Below are 16,993 nucleotides of genomic sequence, written 5' to 3'. Positions count from 1 at the left end.
ATGGCTGTTAAAACAAAAAAAATGGGTGATAAAAACAATATAGAAACAACATTCTTAGACTAAATAAGGGATCCACATTAAAAATTAAACATCCTAGACCAGATACGCGATTGAAAATAAAAAACAGTCAGGGCAAAAAAAAGCTCTCTGGGTTCAATAAAAACATGATTGAAGATTAAAACTATAATGGCTAATATGCAGAAAATAATAAATAGAAATATGAAATTTACAAATTGAGAAAATGAAAGAAGATTCCAAAAAGAAACTAACATGTCGGGGGGGGGGGGGTGATGCATATGATACAATGTAAAAAAGAGCAAAAAAGAAAACTAGCTCTAAAATGTTGTGCTCCATGCAAAAGCTTATCGTTATTAGTGACCTATAAAGATGACGTCTCCTTCAGACGATAACCAACAGCAAAAAGGGAAACGACAACCCAGAAGCAAAAGGAATGGCTGACCATTGCCAACAAAAAAGAAAAAAGGCTAGAGAATCCTTGGTGATTTTTATAAATCTCTTCCTGATTATTTTTCATGGGGAAAAACCATAAAAATGCATACTCTTACTACCAAGTACCATGACCTGACAAATCCTAGTCACAAACGCAGCTAAAAAATTGGTATTTGGCACTTTTTGAATTAAAGTGCAGTTAAAGTTACTGAGCACAGCGTAAAATTTTTGTATTTTATGTAAGCATGTCCTCGAAATAGGAAACGGTCAAGTGAAAAAAAAGTAAAGCACAACACTGATCGAAAAAACATTTTCTCACTTGTTATATTAGAAATTAATAGAAAACTTCACTTGGGACAGTTGTTCTTAAACTGTGAACACCAATGGCTCTCCTAACCCTACCTATAACTTGATAGCTTGACAACCCAAGGGGATAAAAACATCATAACTTGAGCAGATGTCTGGTTATCAAGGTTTCATTTGATTTCACCCCTACGATTCGTCAAGATTTTTTGTGTGTACCTACATGTGATCATTAAACTATTCGGTCATCTACAAATTCACAAAAAAATTTTATCTGATTTTTAAAAGCATTGCTGATTTGAAATTTCCGTACTGAAAATCAATAGGGAAAAACTTTTAATTCATCAGAGCTCTATTATATGTGAATGAGCAATGCAATCGCCACAGTTATGCAGCCGGTTGTTTAGTCAGAAGCAGTCACAATTTTTGCTATAGCTGAATTCCTAAATCTGTGTATTTAAGACACTTGTAACGTAATTTTCTTGTTTTTTTTCCTGACTACTTAAGACTAATTTCTATTGATGCATGACCCAAGAGACATCAAAAAAGGTCCAGTCATTGAGCCGGGACCTCATTATTGGTGATAAGAAGTCCCCATAAAACATCACTAAAATCTCTATAGAAAAGAAACAAATGGAAGAGAGTAAGGAGAAACAATTCTAATTTTAAAGGCCAAGAAAGGTCTCATCATAAAAGATAAATATGACAGCCTGGAACATCATCTACAAAACCTCCCAAAAATAAAACAAAGAAATATGCCTCTACGAATACATTAAAACTGATGAAGTGTTCAAAATGCTTCAAATATTGAAACAAGATGTGTTCATAGTCAACAAAACTCAAAACTTTCATTGAAATTTCTATACGAATGATTAATTTAGATTTAATTTATTTACTCATAAATGACTAAACTTATTTATAACTACATTTTCATCTCCATAAATTTATTATTAGAGATCTTAACATTGTTTTAATCAAGTTTTGAATAAAAATAAATGTGTCGATAATAACTGGAAAATGGGGGGGGGGGGAGAGACAGAGATAGGACACCTTTGATGAAAATCCAAAATTTGTGTTGTTTTGATTATTTTATTTTTGGTTAGAAAAAATGTACTTAGTACAATCACACTTACAGCACTATTAGGTATGAAGCTGAATTACGTATATGACTTTTAAAATTATTTTCAACTCTAAATACATTTTCAGAATTGACAATTTTGCTTGTGGGGGACGGTATTTGGGCACTTTCCCTTATATAAATATACTGAAACTAGAGATGTGTGAAATTCTCTGTAATAATCTTTTGGAGTAATTCTCCTGGAACAGTTACAGGAATAAATAACTTCATTTTAACTTCCTTAACTTGTAAATTAATACCTCAAAAATATTTGGCTACATGTTTAGAAATAAATTAGAAAAAAAATTAATATTACAAATTACATTAGTAAAAGAAGCCAAACAGTGATACCTTCGCTAACAAACGCCTCAGCTTACAAATATTTTCGTTGATATGGTTGCACACGCTAATGTAAAACACCAATCATGAGCTAAATTTTGGCGCCAATCATCACATCAGAATTACTCACACTAATCTGATTGAGGTGTGACTCATGTCCACCTCAGAATCTTTTTCCAGGTGTCATTTCATGTAAATAGAGTTTCATTCAGTAAAATAGAGGATTCAGTAAATAGGCTCTCTTTTTTTTTCAATGCATTTTCTATGTTTTCAGAACACACTTTTTTTCAGTGCAAGACTGAGCATCTAACTGAACAGTCGGGACATTCTAGGAGCTTATTTTTTTCTATCTGCACGTATTCAGGTAGAAAAATGAGAAGCCCCCATACATTACTCTGTAAGGACTGAATGGTGAAGTTTTATCTTATCGCCATCTGTCCTTCAGTGAAGAATTCCCCAGACAAAATAAAGCTTGCGAAATCTTACTCCGTGCAGTATTCTTACAGCTCAAAAATCATTCACCATGCGTGTGTGTGAATTTGAGAATCAAATTTTCTGGGTAGTATATTTAAGTATTACCATGTTCCCAATCAATCTTTTTATATAAGGGAAGAAAGAAGTCCTCTTTCCAACATCAAATATAGTATCAGAATTTCTTGAAAATACCCTAAAAATACTCTAAAAACTTGAAAAAATGCACTAAAAGTGGAAAAAAAAAAGAAAATTGAAATTTTGTCAACATCTGGGCCCTGGTGATAACAATACCCAACTGACAAAGTTACCCATGATTCCAATAAGTGGTGTCTCAACTGTATTTCAACTTCTGGAAAAGTAATCTTCAACCGATGATCCATGGAGCTATCTTACTGGTCTGCAAAATATTTCACCCAATTTATGGAAGTGCTGCATAATTGCAAAATTGATAAATAAAATAGCACTCTATTTTCTCGTCTTTAGCAGGTCTGCAAATTATTTATCCTATTTTCGTCAGTCTGCAGGTGTGAAAAAAGTTTAACACTGTTCTATAGATCACATATATTCCAGTCTACATGCTTGACTACACTATAATTTAATATGAAAATTGTATGTTTAAAAAAAACATTTATTTGCACTCTCACATCACTTTACAAACATCATTCAATAACATGAATGAATGGAGTGTACTAGCGCACATGTCTCATGCACATCTGTTTTAACAGCACCATGATGTCATCGAAACCATGAAAACAAAAGCTATGAAAAAAAAATTGTTCACGTAAGTAATGTATCATCAAGATCATCTTCTTTAGGTTCGGGTAGACTGGCAATTTTCTTTAAAACTTTAGCGATAACATCTGTGAGTGCTTCTTTGGCTCCTGCATCGAGGATGTGTAAACATGACTGAGAAAATAAATAATGAAAATTTCAGCAACGTGCAAGTAGATTTTATAAAGCAAAGGGTTTCAAGCTAGTTAAATTGAAATCAAAATTTAATACAGGAAACCTACCTGGACAGTGTTATCATTTTCTCTCAATCTCAGCAGAGCGACAAGAGCATATTCACTGTTTGACTTAACGATGGTATTCTTTTCTTTGGTGCCATTCACTAAATGAGGCACGAAAGCTTTCATGGCATAAGCTGGAACTACACAGTTTCTTGCTAGATGACTGACTGTAAGGGCTACGACCTGTTTCACGTCATTTGTAGGATGATTCATACCCTATGAAACAAAAATTTCAGTTTAAAAGACACACACACACACACAAAAAAAGCTTCCTTAGTCTTACACTTCATGAATACAATAGGATTTTCAAGGCATTTAGAAGGAAAAACAAAACTGCATGTTCAATATGGTTTCATTCGGTGAATTTAATTTTTAAAAAATCAAGAGCATTTCAAATAATGGTAAACTCCTGATTATGAATAGTAGATCAAAATCACCCCTTTCACATTATTTGAGAAGTTCTGAGGATTTTATTATTTTTTGAACTTTTAAAAACCTCAACATTCTGGATGGCTGCAATTAAATTTGGCATCCTTTGAGCTGCCTACTACTACTTAACTGTACATACACATCTTGCACATATTCTTCTGCAGAATTTCTAACAAATCAATTACATGCAGGAACGTGTTGTGTGCATATGTATGTGGACCTAATGTATTTATGTTGTGCTTGTTTTATGTTTTTGCTGGTGCTGCCACCTGTCTTCCATATTCTGAACCAACAATTTAAGATTCTTGAGTTTTCATGTCATGTAAGTATCATGTTGAAGGTCTGCCTGTCATCTCTCTGCTGAGGGAGTTTTTTTTAATGGGAGAAGCTCTTTCCTCAGGGCCTTTCTAGTCTTAACTTCCCATCAGAAAAGGAACATCTTTAAGAACATCTCAATGAAAGAAAGAATTTTTGAAGCAACCTTTCAAAAATCAAAATTCTCAGCATAGCTTTTGGTGTGGAACCAAATCATTCATAATAGTTTTTTACCAGCAAAAAATGTTTTTGAACCCAATGTCATATTTATAAGTGGAAAAATAAGAATGGGAAATCATTATGCTGGGAGATGTTTATATATTCTGTTGTGAAGCTTGAGCAGTTTGGTCACACGTTTGTTCAAAATGAGGTATGCGACAATTTCGTTATGCCCTACATAATAGTGAACTTTCGATGCTTTGCTTCTTTTTGCTTTGATCTCAGGCATAACATGTCTTTATAATATGGTGCTGTATTATCATGTTTATACAGTAAAACCTGCCTTCAACAGAACCTGTATCAAACCGAAACTTATCTTCAACAGAAAAAAAATCTTGGTCTAGTGATTTCAATGAAATAATGGCCACAAGCCATTATGATGTAAAGTGACCTGCTACAGTTCCTTCAAGGTTTGGATAGCATCTATACAGAAAACTTCACCCTACACTGTTCTTCCATCAGGCAGGGTGTGAAATGCACATGAAAAACTCATTAACTACTGGAAAAAATAAAACTCTAGTTTTATTTACAGTACTTTTTGTTAACTTTTCATTCACAATATGACGATGCGAATAGCTGATGCATGTAATGTATATACTGTAATTTTAAAGTAAATATGTAAGTATTTTTAATAAATAATGTATATCAAGTGATTTTTAGTAATTATAGAGAAAATAAAGTACAATATTTTATATATTTTTAAATTACTTTTATTTTCAATTAATTTATTTTTGTTTTATTTTTATTACATGAGATTGTTATATAATTTTATACATTGTTAATTGAACCTATATTAAGTGGAAACCTGTGTTTAACAGGAAAAAATCTATCTCTTGTGATTCCGTTAAAGACAGGTTTTACTACATTTTTATTTTAAAAAAAAATTAACTTTGTTTTTATGAGTCGTCTCATCTTAACACCTTTTCTCAGTTTTTTCGAGATCAATTGCAAACAAAATTATAGTTTGAATTAGTTCTCACTCTCTGCAAATTTTAAAAAATTTCTTAGAATTATTCTTCTTACTTTTATGAAGGTGGTTAGCAGAGGCTGTGGCACCATTTCTGCATTCCTAAACTGATGCAACATAAAATAGCCTGTTGCTCGCACACCAGTCAGGGCAATCGCTGGCTAAAAAACAAAAAGTATAAGTTAAATCACACAAAAATAACAAATTAAAACAAACAAAACAAAAGTAGTAAAAAATATGTCACCAAATGAAAGAATGCAAGCTTTCACTTCTGGTTTCTGGGCTATACAGCAGTAATGCAGGTGGAACTAAACCAAACATTTCATTTACACCTATATTGATGCAAATTAGCATTTTTCCACCTCTCTGAACCCAAATAGCAGTCCTTTATTTTCTGCTTATTGGTAATTTTCAGCCATTCCAGCAATGATTGGTGATTTTGCCAACTTATAGCAATATCCTGTATTTCAAATCACAGTTTCCCATATTTGTCTCAATGAGATAGGGTCATTATAAATGGTTTTTTTCCATGAAATACATTCTTGTTTATAGAGATTTGCAGCAGTATTTTATTTCCCTACTCTTTGGAAATTTTAGCAATAATTAGCTAATACAAGATATACGGAAGACTGGATGTTGTGAAGATATTTATTAATTTTTTATATTTTATTATTTATAATTTATTTAATTTATATATTTATTATTATATTTATTAAAAAATTAACATCTCAAATAATAAATATCTTCACAACATCCAGTCTTCCGTATATCTTGTATTAACAAGTGGAGAGCGACATTCATGTCATAATTAGCTAATGTTTCATAACCTATAATTTTTGGCTACAATTAGCTCACAGCTCTATATAGTTAGCTATAATAGCTTAACAACTTGTACTTAATTAAAATAACTTATGCTTAGATAATAGCTTAACTACATACCTAGTATCATAATTTACTGTATTTTCCCCAATAAAATATGGATACCATAAGCATGAAGACCTATTTTTTTATTTGAGCCCATAAGAATATTAGTAATATCAATAGTACAACAATTGAATAACTTTGACTCAGAATTCAAATTATCAAGTCAGCTTGCGGACCACGTGTACCAGCATTGCTCACCACACCTCTTGTCCATGAACCATTATGTTGAGAAATGCTGGTGTAGATGATAATTTCCCAAACTTTGTTTCATTGCCCCTACCTTACAAAAAGAAAAATTTTCTTCTCATCGCCCACCAACTCAACTCCACCTACAGGATTCTATACTAAACTCAAAGCTTCTGTCGTCCGCAGGGGCGGTATTGCCCCACTATGGGAAACACTAGTGTAGATGAAGTGTCTATAATCTATAGTGTCTATATAGTGGTCAAGTCAAGTCAACTCATGTGTTGACATTTTGTTCTTGAGCGCTATAATTTTAATTAATTTATATACTTTTTGCTGTTGTTTTTGTGGTTTCACGTTCGTTTTTTTTTTTGAGTTTGGAAGTAAATTGTGATATACTTCGAACTAATACGGTCTTTTTACATATGAAACTGGGAGCAAATTGTTCTGTTTTTATTTAAGCCTAGCTTGCAATTGCAGCGTAAAGTAGTGTTTAATATACAAATACTGGAATAGTTAGGGTTAAGATCGAGATGACAGACGAGTGCCCTTTGTCATCTATTGAAAGCAAGGTCTTCAATGGTGAGTTCTACAAGCATTTGGATGAAATGACCCTCCTGTTCACAAGAGTCTGTGATGGGAAAAGGGCAGAGGCAGCCGAGAGAGACCGGTTTCTCGTGCTGAGGAATGAAATGATGAAGCTGTATGATGAAGTCCATGTCGTAGGAAATGAACGTTCTTTGTCGGAGGTTGCTATCACTGAGCCGCCGCCTAGTATCCATGAAACTGCTAATATTTCAGAGATTATTGAGATAAACTTTCAGAAGTTTGAGGAACGTTTTAGTAGACTAGAGAGCATTGCCCAGATCATTCCCGGAATGCAGTCAGAGATAGCTAACTTGTCAAATGCTATGCGCTCAAACAAGTGTGAATCATTGCCAGAGCCTGTTGCTACCGCTTCGTATGCCCAAATATTGACTGATACTTTGAGGGGAAAGGAAAATTTGTCAAATAACAACACGTTTCGGGCAGTCCACCCTCGCTTGAAAGTGGATGATATTAATCAAGTACCACCTGACCGTTTACAGCGATCCAACGTCGCAACTGGGACTGATCGGCGTAATGAATTCAGAGTGGGAATGTCTACGACGTCGCAGGTGCGTGTAGTGCCAACGGTTCGCAGACGTCGGTTGCTGGCGAACAGATTTGCTCCAGAGACATCTATCTCGGACGTACGTCGCATACTGCAAGACACGCAACTCGAGTACGACTGCGTTAAGCTGAATACAAGGAACTCAAACATCTATGCATCTTTTGTACTAACCACTGTCGATAGTAATTGGGATTCATTGAGTGATCCATTCCACTGGCCATCTGGTATACACATCAGAGAGTTTTTTGGTATTCCCAGATATCTTCTGGAGGATCCGGCTGGAGATTGTACTATAACGGAAGCATTGCCCGGTCAGAGGGACACATCTAATCAACAATGACTGTACGGAGAAGAGTCATCGTCAATTACTTCAACAAATGAACACGCATCCGATTCTGAATCAAGAGTTACAGGTATATTCATGAACCCCAGAAGTATTGTGAATAAAATTGACGATTTGCGTTGCTGCATTCAGTCATACGAGGTCGACATTCTGTGTATAGCAGAGACTTGGTTACATCAATCAGTTTCGTCTTCCTTGATATGTCTACCAGGATACGATATTTTCTGATACGACAGAGAAACTACTGCGGGAGGAGGTGTATGCATTATTATTCGAAGCAGCCTGAAACCTAAGCTGGTGAACGTGCATAATGGAAATCAAGATGTTGAGATAATATCGGTGGATATAAAAAGCGGAAATAGGAAGTGCAGGCTTATTACGGCGTACGTTCCACCAAATAAAGCATGTAATTTAGATCATTGGTGTGAGTTTTGGAGAGAACTAAGGCATTACTGCTCTGCGCGCTTTCCGGTGATTTTGGTCGGGGACTTCAACATGCGGGGAATCGATTGGATAAACGGGAGATTCTCGTCTGAATTGGAGTCACAGTTCATGTCAATATCAGCAGAACTAGGCCTTGTTCAGTTGGTCGATTTTCCCACGAAAGGGGAAAACTTCTTAGATCTTCTGTTTGCTACCGATCCTTCAGTGGTCTACGACGTATATGCACTTCCACCCTTCTGCAACAGCGATAATCCACCGCACTTGCCGATACACTTCTCATTGCATATTACAACAGGATTAGATTGCCGATCAACACTAAACTATCACAATGCAGATTATCCAAGATTATCAGCTATTGTAAAAGATCTGCAGAACCAAGTACTGGCTGGAACTATCTCAGCTGCGGATGCTTTGCCAGCTCTATTTCTGCGGTCTCGTGAACATGTTCCCCGTCAAATGAGATTTAGAAAAAAAGATAAGGTTTTACGAATGCTAAACAATAGGAAATTGCATGCTTGGCGTCAATATAGATCAATACCTAGTCAAACCACTAAAGAACAATACAAGGTCATGGCTAGGAACTATGCAAATTACGTCCAAGAGAAAGAGAGTTTACATCTCCTCAACCTCTGTAAAAATCGTGATCGGAACTTTTTCCACCGAGATGTCCGCAGTAGACTTCGTGTATCCCGGGGCATACCAACGCTAACTGTGAATGGCACCACGATAACGGAAGATTATGAGAAAGCAAACGTTTTTGCGGACATATTTTCTGGTTCATATAATTTCAGTTGTTCCGGTTACGACCATCGTTATCAAGGCCTTATGAATGATCATCCCTTCTTTCGTGACATGTTCAGCACTCAGACGATAAAAGCCATTATTGCTTCTCTTCCTGGTCGATCATCTCCGGGTCCTGACGGAATACCCAGTTGTTTCTACAAACGTCTTTCAGACCCGATATCTTCTCTGCTTAGCTCCATCTTCACATCCTTCTATGACTACGGGTCTATCCCATGCTCTTGGAAATCTGCAGTTATTAGTCCAATTTATAAGAATAAAGGCTCCAGGGCAGATCCGAATAATTATCGCCCGATATCGTTAACCGATATATCCTGCAAAATTTTCGAGAGATGCATCGTCAATCAGTTACTTCCATTTGCCGACGATATGGGCTTAATCCCCTCAGTTCAGTTTGGCTTCATTCCTGGCCGCTCCTTACCAGTGCAGCAGTTGATTTGTCATGATATATGGGAGAGTGCTATAGACTCTGGACAAGAGATTGATGTAATTTACGTCGATTTCCAAAAGGCATTTGATAAAGTAGACAGATTGCTACTATTGAGGAAGCTAGCTTGCATGGGGGTTCCGGATAAAGTTGTGAGGATAATTCAAGAACTGCTGTCAGACAGAGTTCATCAGGTTCGCGTAGCCAGCGTCATGTCTAGAGAATGTCAGGTGCCAAGCGGAGTTGTCCAGGGATCGGTGTTAGGTCCGATCTTATTTACTTTGTACACTTACGATATTACTCAGGCTGTGTCACCCATCTCTCTATTGCAATTCGCTGATGACGTGAAGTTATTCTCTCCAGTGGAAAACACTAGGGGCTTAAGAATTGCATGCCAACAACTTTTCCAGTGGAGTTGTCAGTATAAGCTACCTATTTCATCATCAAAAAGTGGATCAATGCATTTAGGTAGACGCACCGATCCTGAATATTACCAACTAGGTAATGAAACGTTACAGCAATTGGATACATGCGTGGATTTAGGTATTGCAATGAGCCGCATTCTGGATTTCACTGATCATTATCATGGCATAGTCTGCAAAGCTAATAGAATTTCATATATGTTACGTACGGCATACCGTAAGTGTGATGCGCATACGTTGTCATATGCTTTCTGTGTGTACGTTCGCCCGACCCTGGAGTTCTGTTCGCAAGTATGGAGCCCTTACAAAATCAAGGACATACAGCTCCTCGAAAAGCCACAGAGGTCGTTTACTAAACGAATACCTGGCATGAGCGGTCTATCTTATTGCCAGAGACTTCAATTTCTGGGTTTACACTCACTGGAATGGCGTAGAATCGCTGCGGATCTGAAGATGTGCTACAAACTAGTCCACCAAAATGTTTATCTACCATCGAGAGAGCCTTTCTTTGAGATCATAGACAGGCGAGTTAACCTACGTAGGCATCGCTTCCAAATAAGAGTACCAATGGCTAGAAGGGATTGTTTTTTCCACGGATATAGATGCCGTGTGGCAAGAATATGGAACAGTCTTCCATCAGAGCTTGTATGTGCCTCCTACGCAAGATTTGCTTCCAATATTGGGGATTTCGACCTGGCTCCGTATGCGAAGTGCTTCCCGTACTGACTATTATTATTATTACTATTATTTTTTTTTCTTTTCTTCCAGTATAAGTGCATTTCATGCCTTCTGGGGTTATTGTAAATAAATAAATATATATTATAAGAATTAATTCTTTAACATTCAAAGACAGCCCAGTTAAAGAGTACGAGTATATTTAGAAATTCTTGTGAAATAAGAAAATTAAAGCCTCCATTAGAGGCTACAACATGTGTTAGCCAAGTCTACCCAATCTGAAGTAGCCAACATTTGGATGAGTTCACCTCGCAGACATCATCAATGAAGCTTAAAAATCAAAGAAAGGTGAACGAAACCACTTATAAAATGACCTTGTAAACAAAAATATGCAAATTCGCAGATGACATGAAGCTAGTCAGAGGTGGTTGGAATCTAAGCGATAAAGAGATGATTCAAACAAACTTCAATGATTTCAGCACGAGCTAATGAATAAAGCATGACCTTTAGTGTTGAGGTTGCTCATTTCGATTCGAACAACCTATGTTTCACTTATGAGTTGAATCATATTGCTATTCTTGTTGCAACTAGGGTCACTAATTTGAGAATTCTCATTGATGAGCAGATTAGATTTTCTGAACATTGTGCAGTGGTGGTCAAAAAAGCAAAAGAATGCTCGGCTTCATTTTTAAGAAAGTCTCTTTGTGTTCTCCTAAAGCCATCTTCTACTTTTCTGAAGCTTAGTTCATCATAGAATGGAGTATAACATAATTTATTTGTCCCCAGTCAATTATGATAAAACTATACAAATTAGAGTTTACAATTAAGTTACATATTTTACAAAGAAAGAAAATACATAGAGAAATATTTTGAAAGAAAATACATAGAGAAATATTTTGAAAGAAAATACATAGAGAAATATTTTGAAAGAAAATTACATAGAGAAATATTTTGAAAGAAAATACATAGAGAAATATTTTGAAAGAAAATACAGAGAGAAAGAAAAAATTATATTTGAATGGACACAATAGAACAGTTAATTCATAATGTGATGAAGAAAGCTAGGACAGGGAAGAGAACAATGCTGTAAGGTTTTGGAAACGATACCTATAGAGGGACATAGACTTGGTTAGGGGAGCAGAGAAAAGCTATGTGTGCTCTTGTTGGCACACAAAGCTTGAGCTATGAAGAGAGACTTGATTTAGTAAATATGGAGGAACACAGGTGTCAGGAGGATACGATCGAAGCATTTAAAATTTTCTACCAGATGGATAGGATGGAGCACGATTTATTAATACAATGCAAATCAACTGTTTCAACAAGGGGATGCCAATACTGTCTAGTAAGGGACAACTCCAGGTTGTGATGTCGCAGGGAGTTTTTCTCTAATAGGGTTCTTACTAAATGGAATAACTTGCCTTCAGGAGTCATGAATTCCAACACAATTGATACATTTAAAAAGAAGGATGATATACATAGTGGGATAAATTGAGAAGCTATCCATACTTAGATAAAGACAACCATAATCTTTTTTATGAGTAGTGTATTGTATAGTATTTATTATTAGTTCTTTCTTCATGCTTTTATATCAGGTTGCTATATTTTGGTTATATTTCACATCATTTTTTGTGGGCATAATTCTTTCAGCCACCTCGTTGGGCAATTTGAATGTTGTGGCCTTTGTGTTTATATTTGTATTCAAAACAGAAAATAATGAAACATCTTGAACTAGTGGTAAATTATTCGATGTCATAAAATCTCAATCATTTATTGCTCAAAAAATATCCACCCATATAAAACCATTTTCAAATAACAGCTTAACAATTAACCCATTATTTATGAACATAAATAAAAGTATATAATATATTATTCGTTAAAAAAGAAATACAACTATATAATTACTCTATCAGCAGTCAGATATAAAAGCAGAGTCTTGACCACTCTGGGCAACCATTCCTTTGTCAAAATTCTATCAGGTGCCTCTTTCAGAGCTATCATCAATGCTACACTGCGACCATGTCTGTATGTCCAATCAAGGGAAGTATCATCATCTGTCGAATGAAAAAAAATTTCTTTCAAATATTGAAAATGTCATGTCCTGTCATGACTTCATTCTCAGCAAAAATGGCAAAGAGATCACACAAACAAATAGAAGGCATCAAAGGAAGAGCAGCTTTTTTCAACGTTTCTGAACTCAAGGACCAGTGAAATGCCTGAAACAATTTGATGGACCACTTGTGTCCTATATTACAGGACATTTCTTCGATTTTGGTTGTTCCGATTTTTTTTATACAATAAATATTAAATTTGTAATATTTACTAAGGTCATGAATATGCATTGTTTTCATAATACAGTGAAACCTGCCCAAGACAGAAACCCGTCTTAAATGAAACAAATATATAGTCATGTGAATAATTAATGCTTTTCCAATAATATAAAACCTCTTTGAGATGGAAACTGTCTAACGAGGAAACAGAAGAAATATTTAGTCTATTTGTCCAGATACAAAACCTGCTAAAATGGAATAAATTTTAGTCAAGAGCAAGTTTTTGTCCTTTGGATGAGAGGAAAGGTATATCATTCTGATCCCCCTTTTGTTAGGCAAACTTTTTCACTTCTTGGAAAAACGATGAATGCTTGTTATCTATCTGAACTGGTTCTAGTGGTCGGACTTGAGAGGAAATGGATTTGCTATTCAAAACTTTGCAAAAGCTTGTTTAGCATTTCATTTATGATCAAAATGGTGACTTTTGTTAGAAAACACTCTTATTTCTTGGAAAAAGTTTGATAATTTTGGGAGAGTAATACGTGAGGGAGACGTGAGGGAGACTGAATTATTATTCACAATTTAGCGATAGTGTGATACTACGATTTCTACTTCACACTATTTCATTCAATGTAGAGATAGCCACCTACAATAAGAAATTCATATTGAATTGGACATGAAAATGGAGTTCGCAGAGGTGCAAAAAAAAAAATATTTCAGTGTTACAGATATGTAGTATATTTTTTTCACAAACGCTATTGGTTGTTGCTCTTATTGTCACTGTTTTTTTTAAAAGGTATGCAATTTCTCAGTATTTATTTTAAACACAGTGAAATCTCCCTACAATGATACTCCATATAATGATATCCTTTACTATAATAAATTCTTGTTATATATTTTTAGGAGATTTTTTAAACAGCTATAAAACAATATATTTTTATATTTTGCTCAAAATCATTTTGAATTTAATTTTAACTTTGTCACTTCTTCTAAAGGCATCTGATAACATCAATATTTTGCACTAAAAAAATCACTGAAAGCAAAAGTAAGTTATCAGTGTTGCTACTTTCTGCGCAACACACGAAAGTGCAATGCGGTAAACTCATTTACAGGGGCAATACATCTTAGGGAATTTAAATAAATAAATAATGTAATCATCCCGTATTCCCAAGAGATCTTTATGACCTGTCCAGGGAATATGTTAGTGGACATCCATGCCCAAATCGGGATCTGAACCCAGACCTGCACAGTCAGAAGCTAGCTCCCTAACCACTGGACTGCCAGGTGACATTTATTTTTATAATAAATTAATCAATTACAAATTTTTGTGGTAAACAGATATGAAAAAGTGCATTTTCTAATGGTATTAACAACAGCCATTTAGAAAAGATGACAACAGCATAAATTCAATAACACGTATGGATAATTTTGCCTCTTGATATAACGACAATCCCCCTACAACAATATTTTTTCTTGGTCCGCAGAATATCGTTATATTGAGGTTTCACTGTGTTTAAAAATGATAATTTTTCACAAAAGTAAATGCTCATTCTATTGCTATTTAGGGGAACGTTTTTATATCAAAGTTTAACTATTAGCACACTAAATATAAAATTTGAAATGCATAGTTATTTGAAGCAGCAAACATGAAAAAATACAAAATAATAATATGCATGTCTCTGTTTAGCACTCGTTGGTTAAAGAAGTTAGGATGATGTTCTCAAAACTTGAGTTTCGTAAACAATATAAATAAATTACTGCATGTATTTTTATGTGCACCTCTATAAAATGGAAATCTGTCTGGAATGGAAAATAATTTGTCTCTTGACCTTTCGTTTTATACTGGATCACTTGAATATTTTTCCCAGTGAAATACATTTTTGTTTGTTACGATTTGTAAAAGTCCTTCACGCCCCATCCCTGCAGCAATTAGGGAATTGCATTTAAAGCAATAAAATTAATTTTTTGACTAAATTTAACAATACTCTGTATTTATTACATCCCGTAGGATAGCAATTCAACATTTTCCATGATGATGTATATTGAACCAAAGTATGAATGCATAATTTTTATTTGAATCCAATATGGAAAAAAAGCTAACATCAATTACACAGGTTGAACAATTTTTCATTCAGTTAAGAATTAAGTTTTATTAGAACCAATTTCATCCAGTCTGCTTGCAGACCACGGCACAAATGAGCATTCATACAAATTATAACTCAAAGTACTTAACTTCATAATTAACCAAATTTAGTTTGTGAAATACATATACGGTTCAAAATGATCAATATCACTATAATAGATTTATAAAAAGAAAAAGTGATATTACCCAAAATATTTTGTCTCGCAATCTCTTCAGTTTCATCATCTGGTAGGAATTTGCAAAGCAGGCCAACACATGCCGCAGCAATGACTCTACAGGCATCGTCAGACTGGTTCAACATTGCAGTAACCATTTGAACTATTCCACGTCTCACTGGATCAGTCATCTTGTCGCCAGCAGGCTGCATTATACATCTCAGTGCATGTAGCATAGTCTCCCTGGCAAGAGGGAAAAAAAGTTTAATTAAAAGAACAGTGGAGGCATTCTCTAAAAGTTAATTTAGAGGACTACACTTCAACCATCAAAAACCTACTACACCATTGTAAATTTATGAAGAATATATAAATACTTGAATAAATCCTCATTATTTGACACTAAAAGAAGTTTCCAGAGCCATTGTTCAGAAAAAATGAAAGACATTTTTATCTATACTATAGCTGCCAACTTTGAACAATGAAAATAAGAGAGATTTTGGCATGGAATATAAATAGGATTTTGGAAAAAAAAGAGGAAGTTTTCATCAGTAAAGTATAACCACATAGGGATTTTTTCTCCTTTGGAAAAATGTGGCATCATGCTAGCCATAATTAATTAGCACACACGCAAAAATCATTGCCAAATACCAGGTTGAATTACCTGCTCATTATTGTCATTACTGTACAAATTATGGCAACAAAAAAAATCACAGTTGAGTCTAAAAATGGGACACAGACTTAACAGAACGCATGGTCATAGTAGATAAAAGTTATCTTCTTAATTTGAATATCAAGTTGTCGAAGTGACGTGAGCTGTTTGGTGAATTTTGTCTTTTCCTCTGCAAAAATGAAACATTTTTTTTTGTAATTTGAAGGAATGGGAACAATTTATGAAATGACATTGTTTATTTTGGGGGAACTAACATGTTCTAATTTCCAAGTAAATTCTTTGTGAATATTATTTTTCCCTTAAAAGCAAGAATTTTTTGCAAGCACTGTCGAAATTCAGGAGATATAAGAATTTTTTTGGGAGTACAGGAATTTACTTGGAAAATGCGAGAAACTTGCCAGTCGTCTGCCAGATACAGATACTATGTCTACCTGAAATGAGTTTGGTGGTGCCAAACTTATCGTATTGGTTGTGTCTGAAGACAGTTGTGCTAGTACTTATAGCAGCAGCAGAAAGGTCAGATTGCCTGGAGCTTGGAAAGAGATGTGAACCAATCACAGAAGGATCCTTGAGAGTCAGTGCTTGCTGGCATATACAGAATGTTTTGTTTTTGTGGTGTCACAAACACTGGTACAGAGCAACAAAAACAGAACTGGACTCACAGAATATATGAGAAACTGCTGTTTACTACAATTTGTAATAAATCTGTCTGTGTTGAACATACATAATTTGAAGGAAACTACAGCATTCTTTTTGAAAAAAA

At 34.9% G+C, this 16,993-nt stretch overlaps 1 protein-coding gene across 1 annotated transcript in view; it reads right to left on the bottom strand.

Annotated features, from left to right (window-relative positions):
• Nucleotides 1-3,290: 3,290 nt before the first annotated feature.
• The window catches only part of l(3)80Fj (lethal (3) 80Fj), a 57,921-nt gene continuing 44,218 nt past the window's right edge, over nt 3,291-16,993 (bottom strand). Inside the window, exons 50-54 of the mRNA XM_089234905.1 lie at nt 15,592-15,803; nt 12,898-13,046; nt 5,680-5,784; nt 3,697-3,909; nt 3,291-3,589 (exon numbers count right to left, since the gene is read on the bottom strand). Of these exons, the coding sequence (XP_089091031.1) occupies nt 3,461-3,589; nt 3,697-3,909; nt 5,680-5,784; nt 12,898-13,046; nt 15,592-15,803 (808 nt within the window). The 3' untranslated portion in view covers nt 3,291-3,460. The remainder of the gene's footprint in view (nt 3,590-3,696; nt 3,910-5,679; nt 5,785-12,897; nt 13,047-15,591; nt 15,804-16,993) is intronic.

This window comes from Pholcus phalangioides, unplaced genomic scaffold (genome assembly GCF_987345545.1).
Source record: "Pholcus phalangioides strain wild (caught in Gottingen) unplaced genomic scaffold, Ppha-v1.0 ptg000008l_1, whole genome shotgun sequence".
NCBI classification, from domain to species: Eukaryota; Metazoa; Arthropoda; class Arachnida; order Araneae; family Pholcidae; genus Pholcus; species Pholcus phalangioides.
The sequence above is the reverse complement of the archived record's forward strand: the minus strand, read 5'-3'. Positions and strand labels throughout refer to the sequence as shown.